Source organism: Clinocottus analis, unplaced genomic scaffold, assembly GCF_023055335.1.
Source record: "Clinocottus analis isolate CAN_PGR_092001 unplaced genomic scaffold, fCliAna1.0.p SCAF_4, whole genome shotgun sequence".
Classification (NCBI taxonomy): Eukaryota; Metazoa; Chordata; class Actinopteri; order Perciformes; family Cottidae; genus Clinocottus; species Clinocottus analis.
In genome coordinates, this window is record NW_027176153.1 from 19,662,272 (window position 1) to 19,678,529 (window position 16,258).

The 16,258-nt window shown below is 49.3% G+C and overlaps 1 protein-coding gene across 5 annotated transcripts in view; it reads right to left on the reverse strand.

Annotated features, from left to right (window-relative positions):
• Positions 1-16,258, reverse strand: part of LOC137800298 (ankyrin repeat and SAM domain-containing protein 1A-like) — a 61,222-nt gene that overhangs the window by 27,472 nt on the left and 17,492 nt on the right. For all 5 annotated transcript variants that reach the window (XM_068597440.1, XM_068597439.1, XM_068597441.1 and 2 more), the window contains 10 exons: positions 11,045-11,341; positions 10,299-10,374; positions 9,676-9,777; positions 9,388-9,474; positions 9,057-9,226; positions 8,729-8,779; positions 8,048-8,171; positions 7,255-7,298; positions 6,399-6,492; positions 2,160-2,665 (listed from right to left, as the gene is read on the reverse strand). In XM_068597440.1, the coding sequence (XP_068453541.1) occupies positions 2,160-2,665; positions 6,399-6,492; positions 7,255-7,298; positions 8,048-8,171; positions 8,729-8,779; positions 9,057-9,226; positions 9,388-9,474; positions 9,676-9,777; positions 10,299-10,374; positions 11,045-11,341 (1,551 nt within the window). The remainder of the gene's footprint in view (positions 1-2,159; positions 2,666-6,398; positions 6,493-7,254; positions 7,299-8,047; positions 8,172-8,728; positions 8,780-9,056; positions 9,227-9,387; positions 9,475-9,675; positions 9,778-10,298; positions 10,375-11,044; positions 11,342-16,258) is intronic.

Sequence of the window (16,258 nt, forward strand, 5' to 3'; positions counted from 1 at the left end):
ACTTACACTTATTTTTGTTTGAAAATGTATTAAATAAATGTTTTTAAAGGACTGCAGTGGCAAAAACAACCCCTAACAACATCTGGCAGAGTTTCATGGTTGCCCCGTAAGAAGAATAAATTATGAAGTTGCACTTTTCACTGAAGCCGATGAGCAAATGAGCTCGTTAGAGAAAAGATCCAACAATAATATCTAGCGAGGAGGTCATGAACATTATGCGGCTATGCAAAAATTGTGCAACAATCATACATAATTCAGGTTGTGGGCAAAAATAAAAATAAACGGAAAAGCTTGGAAGAAGAAAAAGGAAGAAGCACACCGCAGTCTTATGAAGTGGTGCTCGTCAACAAGCTCTCAAAAGCTTCGGAGAGGTATTTGTACTTCATTCGATTCGACATCTGATTCAACAAATTAGGCCTTAAAACCGGAGGGTGGACGACTCTGACCGCGTGAGATACCGGAGCCCACGGTTCACTCGAGAGGGTTCTGGCATCACTAATGCAGGCGAGTGTGTGTGTGTGTGTGTGTGTGTGTGTGTGTGTGTGTGTGTGTGTGGCAACGGCACAGTCGTCACAGGGGTGTTTTTTGTTGTTGGAGCGGGATATGAAAACACAAACAATGCGAACATCACCGAGAGGATCGCTTGAACCCGACGCTTAATTAAGAGGCTTGCAGGATATCATTAATCCTGCTGACAGTAAGAGGATTGTTGGGAGGGAGAACGGTGAAAGCGCACGGTCATGTTTACTGTACATACCGCATTGATCTCACGGTCCATTCATATTTACATAAAACACTTTTTAAAAAACGTGCTCATGCATGTGATGCTTCCTGTTTATATCAGAGTCCAACAAGCTCAGACAAATTCAGGGGAAATTGTTTAGAAAACTTCTTGAATAATCCCATAGTGGTTCAGCAGTGTGTGTGTATGTGTGTGTGTGTGCGCGTCGACAGATACTCAAGAAGCTTTGTGAAGCCCGAGCAACAGAAGCTGGAGACAGATCTACAGCTCGTAGGTTCTCTCAGAGTAAATCTCCGTCTCTCGTCCTCCTCGGCTACATTATCCTCATCTTCTTGTCTCCTCTAATCTCCCCTCTGTGGCGCTCGAGTCGGCTCTTTATCTTCATCCCAGACAAAGCATTAAAGTGCTGAACGGAGGGGTATATTTAGTTTTAGTATCCACCGATAATAAGCAAACTGAAGGGCAAGCCGAACACTCGATAGGGAATAAAGCAGAAATGTTTGTACTGTGCTTATCACAAAAGGGCCTTCACTATTTACACACTTTTTTGTTGTTGTGTTTGATAAAGGTTTGAGTTCAGAACAGGGTAGAGGTAGCGTCGCCCCTTCAAGACAACAGATGGCTTTGAGTCAACAGAAGTCTGGGTGGAAGTTCCCTTCAGTCAACGGAGCGGTTTACTGTTTACTACAGTTGGTGCTGCGGGTTTCTTTCCATCCGTCTTCTAGTTGTGGACAAACGTTGTGTGGCTGTCGCACAAGCACAAGCTTACTTCAGCCTAACAAGTGGGGCTTTGTAAAATGCTTATAGAACTCGTGTGTATGCGGATTCATGAGATTTGACATGTGTCGCCTGTGAATTGGAGTGTTATTATTCATGGTTTGCTGCCCACGGCTTCTCACGATAACTATCTTTTAGAAAGAAAAAAAATGGATAAAACCTAATGTAACATCTCACGGGTAAATAATTGAAGTTTTTTTCCCCATTTGAACATATGAGGAACCTTTAACTTGACATAATATCTACTATACTTGGTCCATTATATGGGCAAATAAACCAAAAAGGTACACTCAATAACAGCTTTGCGTGACACTTACTAGGGTTGGGGGGAAAAAAAAATCGATACAGCACAGTATCGCTATATTTTCCGTACCGATATTGTATCAATACACGGAAGTCCAGTACCGATCTTTTATTTAATCAATTTTAAACGTTTTGGTCCTGCAATAATAAAATCAATTCATTTTTTTGTTGACAAAGTTTTGGGGACAATTTGCGGTTATAAAAAAAAAGATAATAAGTCGCAATACATCGCAATACTCAACGTATCGCAATATCGTGATAATATCGTATCGGGATTTAAGTATCGTGACAATATGGTGTCGTTGGACCTCTGGTGATTCCCACCCCTGACACTTACCTCGTCCCATTCGGAGGTGAAGGAGGGAGACTTCTCCAGCCTCTTCTTGCCAGTGCTACAGTTAGAAACCGACTCGCTGCGGTTCCCCAATCCTCCGTCCTCCTCGCTAGGGGGCGACACCAGCAGGTCGGAGTCGGACTTGGAGAGGCTGCGCGCCAGCTTCAGGTCCCCGGGAGGGCGCATCCGTACGGCGGACGCCGCCCCGGCCCCGAAGTCCCTGGGCTCCTTGTTCACAGTCGCGTAAATTGCTTTGGGATCACAGTCCGTCAGGATGGCGGCCATGCTGGGGCGGCTAGGCGGCGGCGCGGCGGCCACTGCTGCTACAACTTCCTCTTTTTTGTCTTTGGCGGGTTTCCTCGACTCCGGCCGGCCCTGGTCGGGTGGAGCGACGCCTGGCAGCCGGAAGGGCTCCTCGCGGCTGTCGAAGACCGGAGAGGATCCGTGCAGGAGGCCGGTGAACTGCTCCGGGACACCTGCGTCCTGATCCTCGCCGAGCTGGGAGTTATCTGGAGAAAGAGAACGGAGCAAAAAGTCAGGGAAGAAAGAAAGAGAGCAGTTTCGCGAGGGCTGGAAAGAGTGCTTCTGCCTGAGGGGCAGATCTTCAGCGCTAATACGAAACCGCCCACACGGGCCCAAAAACAGATCTGTAATTGTTTCCAACCAGGAGTGACGGAGAGAAGAAGAAGAAAAAAAGAGGAGAGATGGAGCGAGGAGACGGTATGTTGGCTTGAGTTATGACTGAATTCCTAACCCAGCGTGACGGCAATCGGCTGGTGCCTCACCGCCTACATTTTGTCACGAAGCTAGTCATCTTCATGACGAGCCTCACCTCGCGGGACCTCTCGTCTGCAAAGTCCATTTCCCCCAAAATGACACAACACTGAGAAGTCCCCCCCCCCCCCCCCTCCCCTCCCCAGGCTGCTGACTACTAACTCGCACGCAAACACACACATCAGGATGTGAGACAGAACATGAACAACAAGACCAAGAGGAGTGAAACTTACGTCGGCTTCTTTCTCCAACGAAAACACGAGCCGTTGAAAACAATTAGATTCTCCTCCTCCTCCCTCTCCCTGAGGAATTACAGCCACCTAAGCCTCTTTTCCACAATCAAAAAGCAGCCATTGGGACGACCAGTGGCCTCCGTCATCTGCAGTGGCTTTTAGAATAAGCGTGTGTCGGCGTGGTTCACCGCAGTCATCTTCGTTTGCACTGCGGCGACGCGGCCGTGTGACCGGCAGCCCTCCTCTGTGTTTTCTGGATTCTAATTCGAGCCCTTAACGGCGGCTCAGGAATGGAAATTTGAATCGGCCTCTCCTCCAGCTCCAGCGGGCAGACTCACGATAATTAGCCCTGTGACACATGGTGAAGGTGTGTGCGTTAGTGTGTGTGTGTGTGTGTGTGTGCGTGGGTGGCCAGTCCATGCCAGGGGTGACAGGGTCACGGTGTTCGGTGACAGCGAATCTGGGCCAGCGACACCGCAGGGAAAGAGGTGACCCGCTGCAACATTTTGTTTGTCCTTCACAGACACAGAGTCTCCCTGTGAACCGTTTCTCTCTCAACCGGCTCGCTCACAAGAGCGAAAATACGATAAAACAAAACAAAAAAGGGCCGGCTGTGAAGACCGAAGACGACCGTATCTGCCGTACACGAAAGAGGGGAGGAAGCGCGTAAACTTAACCGTTACAATTTTGCAGTGTCGTGGAATGTGCCAAACAACGCCCTGAACTTCATTTTCACAAGTTTCTAAACACTTAAAAAAAAAAAAGAAATCTGTGCGTTCGAAGTAGTGAGTGTACTGCGAGCACAGCCAAACACCCACCCGCTCTCCTTGGCAGCTGGGTGGAGCGTGAACGCCCTACATGAGCACATCGATGTGGTTTCCAACAATCTCACGCGGCGTTAACCGTTGCAGAGACCCCCGCACTCTCTCTCTCTCTCTCTCTCTCTCTCTCTCTCTCTCTGCTCACACACTTCGGAAAATGTGCACGCACCCAATCTGATGTTGTTGCAACTACAGATGGGTGAGGTCACCGCAGAGGTGGGATATGCGCGTGTGTTGCATTTGGCGGCGGCGGGACGGGCTCCATGTCTCGCTCATGATGTCATGTTTGTTTTGCAGACACTTGTGGAGTCCGGGGGCCCGAGTCCAAAGTCAATGAAACCTCTGCTGTGTTTTCATTGGAGAGAGTCAATAAGGAAGGAAAAGGCCAGCTTATTGATATTCAGACTTTTACAGGAGAGAGAGAGAACACATACATCGAATGCGACAGTGCCGGTCAATGAAGGAATAAATATCCATTATTCGCATATCCATGATGTACAAAATCTCCCAAAAGAAATGTGGAAAAGGCACCAAAGCACATGAGTGGAACTAAACTCACAAACAAGCAAACTATGGTACTAGAAGGGACAGTTCACCCCCAAACCCAAAATATGTGGTTTTACCAAAACAATCAAACAACCATGCAACACATAAATTCATTCCAACATACATATATAGATAGATAGAAAGATATAAAAATGATATTCAATGAGTTCATATATAAACCCTGTGGGTTTAGGGAGGGCCAGTCACCTGCCAGTTTCCTTATTTTGAGATATATTTGGTCCATTTTGTCACAACAACTGTACATTCCTGAAGCAATGCTCCAACGCTCTGGGTGAGCCATGAAGGGAAGAGAGGGAACCAGCTGATGGTGGGAATCAATAAAAAAGGTCCGCGAGAGCTTCATCTAGAGCGCAGACTCTATTTTTCTGCATTTATTGTCCAGATGTGTGTCCGTTTTGTATTATTATGAAGAAAAGAATGCATGACCATTAAAACTGAAAGAGCAGATTAAGGATAGTTGACTCTTCGCCATCGCGGTTCATAACGGCATCCTCTGGAAACCACACATCTGTGAACGGTGGAGAGTCAGAGGACGTCACCACTTGTGAGAAACATCCCTTGAGACGCCATAAAGCCAGACACAGCGGTGGAAATCTGTTGGGAAACACTATATATTGCTGCTGAGAACAGCAATGTGTTTGTGACAGATGATTAACACGCCGGTATCGCTGACCGTGCATTCCCCCCCCCTCCCACACACACACACACACACACACACACACACACACACACACACCTGCCACAGAGTGCTGAGGTCTAGTCCCGGACTGCGGGAGGAAACAAGACCTCGAATCGCTTCAATTGTGATGAAAATCTCGTCCACAGTAGCAGAACTGGCTCCACCGGCCGCCTGAGCGCGTGTGTGTGTGTGTGTGGTAAAACACAGAAGCGGGTATTCAGATAGAAACCACACGTGTGGTTTTTGTGGCTTTAAAAAAACAGGAAAGGAGAGTATAACGAGAGAGTCACTAATGACAATAGTCAAGGAAAAAGGAAATAAAGGGCCCTCTGTGCTTAGAGAAGGGTTTCACATTTCCTTCTCTTCCCACAACACCAGCCTTTCAACAGTAACTGTAGAGCTGACTCACGTACTCTCTGAGTCATGTGGTCATTTCAAATGAACCAAAAAGGGGATGTGCATTAAGATCAAGATGAGAATGTGTCCTCTTCGTTTTAACAATCATCATCAGTTTTTTTTGTGCAAAAAAAAAAGCAATAAAATGAAGAAACCACATGCTTAGGGAGGACTCCATCTCCACTTTCCAGCTGTGCCTGACTTCATTAAAATCAAACATCAGATGAAACAAATAATCCGTTTGAAAAATGAGTCTGGTTCCTTTTCAACCATGCTCCAAAAAAAATTTGTTATTCAATAAAGATATCTGCATGCGTGTCAGGGTGTTTTTTTTTTTTCTTCTGAGGCCCACGCCGCCTTACCGCCATGCTTGACTGGATGACGTGGCACATCCAGCTTTAAGGGGTTTGGATCCGAGTTCGAACGGTCAAAATCTGATCAAGAATTCTGTTTCATATTGGCATCGAAAGGAGTCTTTTCCCCCTCGCCAGGGAATGCCACTCAGCCGGCTGCCGACAAGTCAAAAATCCGCTCCGCTGCTCCAGAACGCCAACCGTGCGTTCCCTGGCAGCGCTAAGCCGAGCTCACCCCGCTAACTCCGATGCCTTTCTCCCGTTTCAATTGACATGCTCGGCTTCTCCCCCTCTTTCCCCGAGTCTGATGTGTCCCGTCCGCACTCTCCTCTCCCCTCACAGCATTTGCCAGCAGCAGTTGTCATTGCTGTTCCTTTTTAAAAAGTTACTAAAAATCAGAGGCGGGGGATCGAACTCACCTCCTGCTGGCCGCGGGCTCCCCCGTCCAGGAAGGTGCAGGGTGTCTCTCGTCTTGCCCGGGGCTCTGAGGTCGTTTGGGGCAGTGGGTTTACGCTGAGGAAGGACGGAAAAGTAAAAAAAAAACAGCTTAACTTACATCTGTCAATCAAATCTCACCTCCCGAACCCAATCTGCAACGCATCTGCAGTGAGCCACTGAGCCCTGGTTGATTACGCAGACAGGTTAACGTGAAAGAAGGTGCTCTCTACGTCTGATTGACGCCTGCATGGCGGCACTCGGGGCCCGGACACCCGCCATGACTGGAGCTCACCATGCTGCGCATACAGAATCATTAGGCACCTGAGGAGCACGGCTAATCCGATAGGGGCTTGAAATAAAAAGAAAAAGATCTATGAGCAGACATGGCGGGCAGCAGGTGGGGTGGCGGGCAACAATGATAATAAAAGAAGCTAGCTGGATGATGAATTGGAAAAGGTAATAAAATAAGATATAATAGGACGATGAATAGAGCAGGCGGCTTCACGCACACGCCCGCGCCGGCCAGTTTAAGACGACTTGAGCCTTCTGCTGACATATGACTCAATCTCTGACTGTGAAGAGACCTTCAACTGGATTATATAACCTGCTACGGTCATGCTCCAGATATGAAATTCAAACGGCAGCTGGGATACTGTTGCGATACTTTGACCGGCAAAGCTCCATCCATATGGTTTTACTTTTTTACAACTTGCACTTATGAAAGGATTCTGTTACTGGCGGGCAACGAGGAATGGGACTGAAGTATTGCTGAGATTTGATTTAGTGGTACAGACACGAGACACATGTGAAGGATGAAAGCAGGAATGTTACATTTACCTGAGGTAGGACATTGTTGGAAGACTGAATAGTGGCGTTCTCATCTGAGGAATACAACAAAAAATACAAGTTGAACCATAGTTTTGGCCCCATGAAAGATTATCCTGGCCCATTTCAGAGGACTCTTTAAAGTTACAGACACTTCTGATTGTCAGGACAGACATTATGCCGAAGGGGAAGTGGAAAGGATGTTTAATAAAAATGTATTATGCATGGCGACATAACGAGCTTCAAGTCAGACAGGCTTCAGAATAATCCCCCCACTGCCGATTAAACAAACCAGTTTTAAAACAGATGGGAATCTAATCATTTGACATTTTAATAACTAATGGTCTGACGAGCGGGTTGGAGGACGCGGGACGCCATCATTCATCCGTACGGGAGAAGGAGGAGGAGGAACGATGACATCAGCGATCACACTCCAAGCCTTTAGCTCGGTGTCGGTCCCCTCGCGGTGCGGGCGAGGCCGAGCCGGAGGCCCCGAGGGGATGCTTTTCAAACTTTGAACAGCAAGGGATCAAAATGGCCTCCTAATTTAATCCCATTTAATCCAATTACATGCGGTGCCATTCATCAGCCACGACTAACGAGGGGTGTGCTCAGGTTCGGCACACGCGGTGGTGGCAAGTGTTGACCGCGTGTGTGTGCGTGTGTGTGTGTGTGTGTGTGTGTGTGTGTGTGTGTGAGAGCAGGTGTTCTTGCTGATTTGGACAGGCATGCATTCAGGTTCCGCATCAGCGGGAAGAAGAAGAAGAGTTTCTATTCTATAATCCTTGACATGCAACACAATTACCTTTATTAGATTTGGACTCGTGGCCGGGCGGCGGGTGTTTGGTCTGTGCGGTCAGCAACAACTCGTACGTGTGATCCTCCGCCGGCTCCCCTCGCTCGTCAATACTGCTGTTAGTGTACAGCGCCTGCAGAAAGTAGAGGGCGGAAAAAGAAAATGACTTGCTATGAAGCGAGCCGCGGCTTCTATTTTGGGATAAAAAAAAACATCTCCAAGGATGTTTTGCCGTGTATAAAACTCTTGACAAAGCATTGTCAAAGGTCAGCTACAGTTGAGGCCAGACAGATTCTCCCTGATTTTGTCCCCGCCCCTCTTCCACTTCACTTCTCCTCCTTTTCATGCCCCCCCCCCCCCCCGCCACTTCCTCTGCCGCCACCCGTGTCTCATGCCGTGAATATTTATTCAGAAGCGGTTTGATTTGAGCAGTGGCCGTGAAGAGAGCGGCCGTGAAAGGGGTCGCGGCAAAAAAAAAAGTGGCATTCTCGGCGGCAGATAATCTTTCTAGCATCTTCCCTGTGACACTGCATTAACATTGCATTAATAAACCATGTCCAACCTCTCAGGAGGAGCTAACTTCTAAAAAAAAAAGGGCAGTATTCCTGTCTGTGTGCCACGCTGAAGACGACGGCACACGAGAGAATCTGTGTCCCGTTTCCCTCCGCTTCACGAGGATCTGGGGCTCACCTCCTCGTCGTGGCCGGGGCCGGGATGAGACGCGTGGACCAGCCGATCTTTCTGTAAAAGGAATATGGGATGTGATGAATATATATATATATGTATGGTTGCTAATTGGAGTTCTGCAACAACACTCTGTACAACGACGCTAGAGGGGATTGAGGCCCAGTCATGTGCAGAGAAGACCACTATCACCCTCTAGTGGGAGTTCTGCATTTCCTCGACTGTAAAAAAAACACAAAACTGTGGGAGGTTTTGTTTTTGTTGCTTGCATGCATGTGTGTGCGTGTGTGTGTGTTTGTGCGTGAGGGTGGGTTTCAGTTGCACTGCTGCCGACCTTGCCAGCTTCGCTATCCGGCCGTCCGGAGTCCCGGTCGGAGGACTTGCCGCTGGTGAGGCTGTCGAGAGAGTGACAGGAAGTGGCTTCGAACAGAGCCTCGTACGGGCTCTCCTCCTCGGGCCCCGGGGCCAGCCCCGAGATCAGCTCGCTCACCTTCTCCATGTCACCTGGGACACGCGGTCAGAAAAAAAAAAGGCACAAAAGACAAACAAAGATCTTAGCCGAGCGGATTAAAGAAACCCACCCCCCCTCTGTTTTAATTTCCTGCTCCGTTTCCTGTTTTAAAAACTTCTGACTGAATCTTCCGCTCACATCTGGTAAGTCTTACCCTTTTTTCGTGGGCTGGGACTCTCCTGAGGCGGAGGGATCGGTGGAGGGGGGAGGTCAATGTCGGGCGGTTTCCCAGTCATGTGACCTGCGACGGACAAACGGAGAGATTGTACCACAGCCGGTAAACGTGAAACAAAGAGGGAACTTCCCCCTCCATCGCCACACACACACACACACACACACACACACACACACACACACACACACACACACACACACACACACACACACACACACACACAAACAAACACACACAAGAGATTCTGTGTTCTCGTTTGAGCCTCACCGAGGATGAGAGCGGCGATCTCGCTGCTCTTCTGGGACGGCATGTCCTTGACAGTGTCCAGCGCCGTCAGGCCCTTCTGGTCGCTGATGTTCACGCCGATACCTGAACGGAGACGACAGATAACGGGCCGAGCGTTACAAGTACAGCGCCGCATTTAAGTCCCAGCATGCCCCATTTAGACAATTTTTTTGGCATAAAATACGTCATTTTGAACAGAACGACACAGCTTTTTGACTGAAACTCCTTCGTAACAGGTCAAGGTTTTGTTATATTGGGATTTTTGTTGCAGATCCCGATTCTTTAGCTCCTAATCTTTCCAGAAAGGTGTCTTATTGACCGCTCCAGAAGTCATTTTTGGGGGAATCCGGCTCATATCATGCTGAATATTCATAGTAATTATGAAAATATTTTTGAAAAGTGATTTTTTTTTGCAGATATACATTTTTCTCCCCCAAGACTTTGCTGAACAAATACATACAATAAACACATGTATTGGAATCAATTTGGGGTTCCTATGACGACTCAAACACAGGGAGAAGGAGGTCTGGAGACAAAATTGGTTCCACAGTTTTTAACGGGTTGAATAAACTTCACAGAAGATGTGTTTGATTATGTGTCTGCACCTGCAGCGAGAAGTCTCTGCACCACGTCCGTCTTCCCGTACAGGGCGGCTTCGTGGAGGGCACTGCCTTTCTCCGTCTGAGCAGAAATAGAAAACAGGAAGCACCGGAGGCACAAAAAAAAAAGAAGGAGAGTTGAGACAGAGGGCAAACACCAACGTGCACAAATCTGATTATCATGAAAATTTAATAACGCGCTCATTTCTTCCGTCAACTCATCCGCCGGATGAATCAAGACTGCAGAGGTCCTCGTCCAGCGCCTGGATTTTAAGTGACAAACAGTGTGTCTGCCAACGGCCGGATTCAAGCCCACTGCGGGCTCCACACCTCCACTGACAATCATGTGGTCGAGAAATCAAAGCGGATCATTTTCCGGCTCACAGGGCCAACGCTAATTGAAAGCTACAGGATGGAAGGCCTCGGGGATGCCGGATGGACTCTGCATCCTTGATTCAGGAGGAAAACGAGAAAAGTATTTCCAGACAGATGGATGGCACAGTTTTGTGCACGGAGTCGGAGCTGGGGGCGGGGCCCACCAGGGGGAGCTCGGCCCGCTCTGCTGCGGCAGTTCCTTTACAAACTGAGAGCTTAAGAGTTTTACATTTAATCTCATAGCTTCAGCAGGAAGTAGTGAGAGGAAGTGCTGCAAGAACAGATTAAGTTACCCAACATGATTTCGGGCCGCGGCGGCATATTAAGACACGCGCGCAAACCCCGCCCCCCTCCGAGGCTTTTTAAAGTCAACACACCTCGTAGTTGATGTCCATGCCGGCGTCCAGCAGCACCTCCACCACGGGCAGGTGTCCGTTGCGAGAGGCCAGATGCAGCGGCGTGTGCTTCTTGGTGTTGCAGCTGAGCAGGTTGGGGTGCGCGCTGAGCAGCAGCTTGACCACCTCCAGGCGGCCGTACAGCGCCGCCAGGTCCAGCGGGGTCTCGAACTTGTTGTTCCTCATGGTGGGGTCCGTCAGCTCCTCCAGCAGCAGCCGCACCACCTGGGAGTGGCCGTACTGGGCGGCGCAGTGCAGCGGCGTCTCGTTGTCGTTGTTCTGATGGAGGGAAAGGCGGTAGAGGGGGTGGAGGGAACGAGGAGGAGGGGTGAGAAGCAGCGCAGATATGCACAAGGAACAAAGTGACAAATAGAATCAAGGAGATGGTGTTTGTTAATGAGGAAGAACAGGTGACTCAGCAGAGTGATGTTAAACCAATCAGTGGAGAGAGAGAGAGACGCATATGAGCAGATTGAAAAAGGTCATGGAAGAAAGGCAACGATGAAGCACACGGTGGAGACTGGCAGACATGCGGGGACTAATGAGGACGATGGCGAGCCAGCGGAGGGGCCGTGGCACCCGGACAAGCGGGGGCATTAACACAGACACGGGTCACTCGGATGTCCCAAAAGAGGTAGAGGTAGCGCATTAGCTTTGCCATCTATGAGGCACTATCTGATGTAATCGCTATCTGATGACACATTAGAGAACACCAAAGGCGACAGTGTGTTTGCACATACAAGGGAATTTGGCTTGGTGATTGGCGCGTGGCATTTCTTTTAAACTAAACTGCGTTGTGACTCGGGGCACTGACACCAACATCAGATAGACAGCCGGAGGAGATACTGGTGCGCTTATGTGTGAATTCATTCTGTGCAAAAAGTTAAACTCTCATCTCAGAAATCTTCCCCCGTAGAACAACAAGCTAAAAAAAAAAAAAAGACAAGATGGCAAACGGCAATTAAAAGCCAGTAACTGCAACGTCAACTCGGTAAGTGGTGCTCATTGGATGCAACGACTCGCACGCAGCTCAAGATCAACGTCTGATAGTCATCGGGAACAGCCAGCAGGGGGCCGAGCCGTGCAGGCCGGGAGCTGAACTGAGGCGACTGCGTGGGAATACTCTCTGAAAAAACACAGATCGTCGTCGTTCACCCGAAAGAAAACACTGTCACATGGGACACGCGAGTGTGTATCAGCGCTCGCCATCTCCCAAGATTTGCAAACATGTGATTCCTCTGGCACTCGGGTAATAAAACCCTGCACGGCCCCGTCAGCTCTTTGGCCGGAGTCACAGATTGCGCATGGGAGGGTGCGGCGGACAAATCCCAGCTCTCGTGGAAGCGCATGCTCCGAGAGTCGGTCATTCCAGACACCCAGAGCCGCCTGCGAAAGGGCCGACAGCTGGCGGTGAGAGGTTCTCCCGCATGGACACGCAGAGATGCCAGTTTGACTCCCGGAGGAACATCATGCCAGCTGGGCCCGAAGACAGTCATGTGGAGGGAGGAGAGGAGAGGGGGGGGGAGACAGGTGGAGTAGCCCCTTAAAGGACCTGGCACCAGATGGGATCAGCAGGTATCTGCTTCATTTGATAGAGAGAGAGAGAGAGAGAGAGAGAGAGAGAGAGAGAGAGAGAGAGAGAGAGAGAGAGAGAGAGAGAGAGAGAGAGAGAGAGAAAGCAGGTCACAGCATGAGCAGAGAGAGAGAGAGGAGGTGCAGCTTGGAGGGAAAACAAAACGACACCTGCCTACCAAAAGAAAGGATGCAGAGGCTGTTGTGAATAAAAAGACAACAACAACAACAACAACAACACGTTTCTCTCTGGTGAACTTCACTGAAACCATACAAATGGGAACAGCAGCCTCTATGAGAACTAACAAAGCGTCTCCCTGCCTGAGTGGTTTCCTCGGTTAGATGTGTGTGTTCGTTTCTGTTTGGCTCAAAACAATCTCACGTGCTCTCTCACACACACACACAGTTGCAGAGAAAATGCCGGGGCTGCACATAAAAAAAACGACTAAAAACTCAAAAGAGCATGTCGTCTTTCATCTGTGACGCACCACCAAGCGCCCGTCACAGCTTCTTACGGAGACGCATTCGGAGTACTTCGATGACTTCACCGAGGAAAACAACACGCGCGCTCTGAGAGTCCGTCGGCAGGATTCACATCCTGAACATACGCAGCTCTGCTGCAGCAGCGTCTCACATTCAATCATTAACACGAGCGACTGCGACAACAGGCCAGTAAGTTGTAAATGAGTGCCTTAGTGAAACATTAAAAAAAGGCACAGTTCAACCCACGATCATAACTAAATACATAAAACTCGCACCAAAGAGAACCACGTTGATGAAATATGCATTGTTGCTTTGCAGATGAACTCTGTCCCTCTAAAGCATTTTCTCAGTGTCACACAGGAGACACCGAGCGGGCCGAAGCCTCGAACTTGAGCTCTCTGTGCGCGTGATGGCGTGATGGCGTGATGGTGTGAAGCGTCTCCCACGCCGGCGCGGCGGTCAGCGCTCTGTTAGCGATGTGTCAGCCAGCATCTGATCGCCTTAAACACGGCTGACCAGCCCGCTTGACTCAGCGATGGGAAAACAAGAAGGCGATGAGACATCGAGGCCCGCCTCCCGCGACGCACACAGCGGCGCCTCCCACTGCAGGGACGCCCCAAAACCACCTCCATCACGTGAGACTTGACTCGGTCTCGTGATTCGATTGGTTTTAAATACGTGTTCACTTCTCACTGGGGCCCGACAAAGGACACGCACCTCTCACTTCTGTAATTTATGTGGAGAAAAATGCAGTGTGAGCGGGACTTTCCCGTTGAAATAGTCCCGTGCAATAAATACATTCATGAGCAGCTACATACCGATGAGTTCACACAGGAGACAGTCACGTCTGCATCATTTAGAGAGAGGCACGTCGGCATCGATAAGCAGGAAAAACATTCTGTGTCACACATTTGGGACAGATTTCTTCATGGAAAACAATTGAAAAATCAGGCTTTTGGATGTAGAAGAGCTTAAAATCAACTCTAAGAGTTGCATTGTTTAATGTCCGCATACAAACCAGCCAGCAAAAAAGAAAAAAAATCTCATTTTAAAACATGGGTATACTAAATTAATGTGTGATTTTCAGGGCTACACTTTCATTTTTTTTTACGCAAGAAGGACTTATAGTGAGTCCCCAGCATGACGTCTCCCTCTATGAACGCCCCGGCTCGGCCTTATCTTCACATGAGCAGTCAAACGATGATGCACCAACGAGACAGAGCTCTGAGGGCTACGACACAAAATGGCACCAATGACTCGCAGCCTCGCTGGGGTCGAAAAAGAGACGAGAACTCGGACGGCGCGGCCCGAGACTTCCCCGGACAGAACACGTGGGCGGGGGAGAAGCCCGTCTTTCTTCAGTGTGGGGCGGCCGCTGCCGACGGCGTCAGAAAACCTCATCCCGATTTAGGCCTCGGCGCATGTCGAAAACACGAAAGGGATTAGGATCTCCGCTCCGTGCTGCCGCCGCCGCGGCCGCCGATTGATAAACCCTAACCGGGAACATCTGGAGATTATACTCCATTGTGTGCTCTCGTGCTGCAGAGCATTCAGCGAGAGAGAGACAGAGAGAGAGAGAGAGAGAGAGATAGAGAGAGAACAGAGGATGTTATGATTCTCACAACCTGGGGCCGGGAGACGGTAACGCGCTCTGACTAGCGACCTCCGTCACGTGACGCGCTCGCTGGCAGCCGAGCGAGGCGGCGGTTACGTCACCACCCCGGCCCCCCTGGTAGTGGTAGTAGTAGTGGTGGGAGGTGGTGGAGGAGGAGGAGGGGGGAGAGGAGGAGAGGAGGAGGAGGGCTGAGCAGCTGTTGCAGCTTGTGTGCCAAAAGGGCCGCCCATGTCCACCGTCGGTATCCGACATCCTGATAATGATCTACATCTGCACACATTACAGCTTTTTATGAAAGAAGTCGGTTATTCTATCCTGACTGTATGCCTCCTTTTGTGTTTTCTCCTGCTGAATATAGTTAGTCAATATAGACTGATCAAGCAACGACAAAAGAACAATGTAATCATTAAAAGTTATCAAGATCGAATCAAATTAAATCAAGTGTGTTGGAGTCCTTAGAAAAGCGCTGTATCATAAAAATATTCAATAATTCGCCGGTTCCAACTTCCCAATACTACGGTTAGCTGCTTCAATGTTATTTTTAATTGAATGCATTTGGCATCAAGAATGTTGGACGGACAAAACAAGCAATCTTTACTGTAGATACGTATTCATATTTCATAGAGAAACGACTGATTGATGGTTAAATGATTAAATGAACGATGATTAAATCCTTAACCTTGTAATTGTGAGTTGACGCTCTATTCTTTCTCCTGTAAATGCTCCGGAGTAATTCCAGAGGTGTTCATTCCGTTAAATGCAAAGCAACAATAATATATCATGTACAATATGTAATCATAAAGCTAAATCTGAAAAGGGGATGTTTGTGTGGACGGCGTCACACGCTCCAGAGTTACCAGACCTTCCAGTCCTGTAACGAGATAAACGTCTCTCTGGCTTCCTCGCCAGGGATTGTAATTCTCTGTACAGGGAGCGTATTCTCCCTTTTACAGGAAATAGGACTTTTCCACTCCACAGTCCACTTGGTTAAAACGGGGCTTTCCAAACACAACCGACCCCTGACCATCTCAGACACCACCCTACCCCAGCAAGCGAGCGTCTCCTCCTCCCGTAAACAAATGGCTCCAACTGCCGCGCGGGACACACCCCCAAAAAATATGTGCAGCCGTGAATGCACCCCGATGGAGAACTCCTGCTTGAATGACAGCTCGCCCTCGCCCCGCCGCCCCCCCTCCCCGCCCTCCTCTCCCGGAGGACTCCTCAAGCGGGATTCGACCACTTCTTGGCACGACAGAGACAAGAGCGAGTCCTGGAGGACGAGCCGAGAGCAGAAGGTAAAGGGAGGGGAGGGGTGATGGGGTTGTCGGGGGGAAGCGCTGGACACCGAAGTGACAGACAGAGGAGATAAATGAGGGCGCTGCTGGCAGAGCCGCCCGGAGGAAGGAGGGGGAAGACGCTGCACCCGATCCATGAAGAGAGGACGGAGTCCAGGGCCATCGGTTCTGCTGCCCTCTCCTCCTCTCTCCCCGCAATAAGAAACAGTTTTGGCTTGTACTTCTTGAATC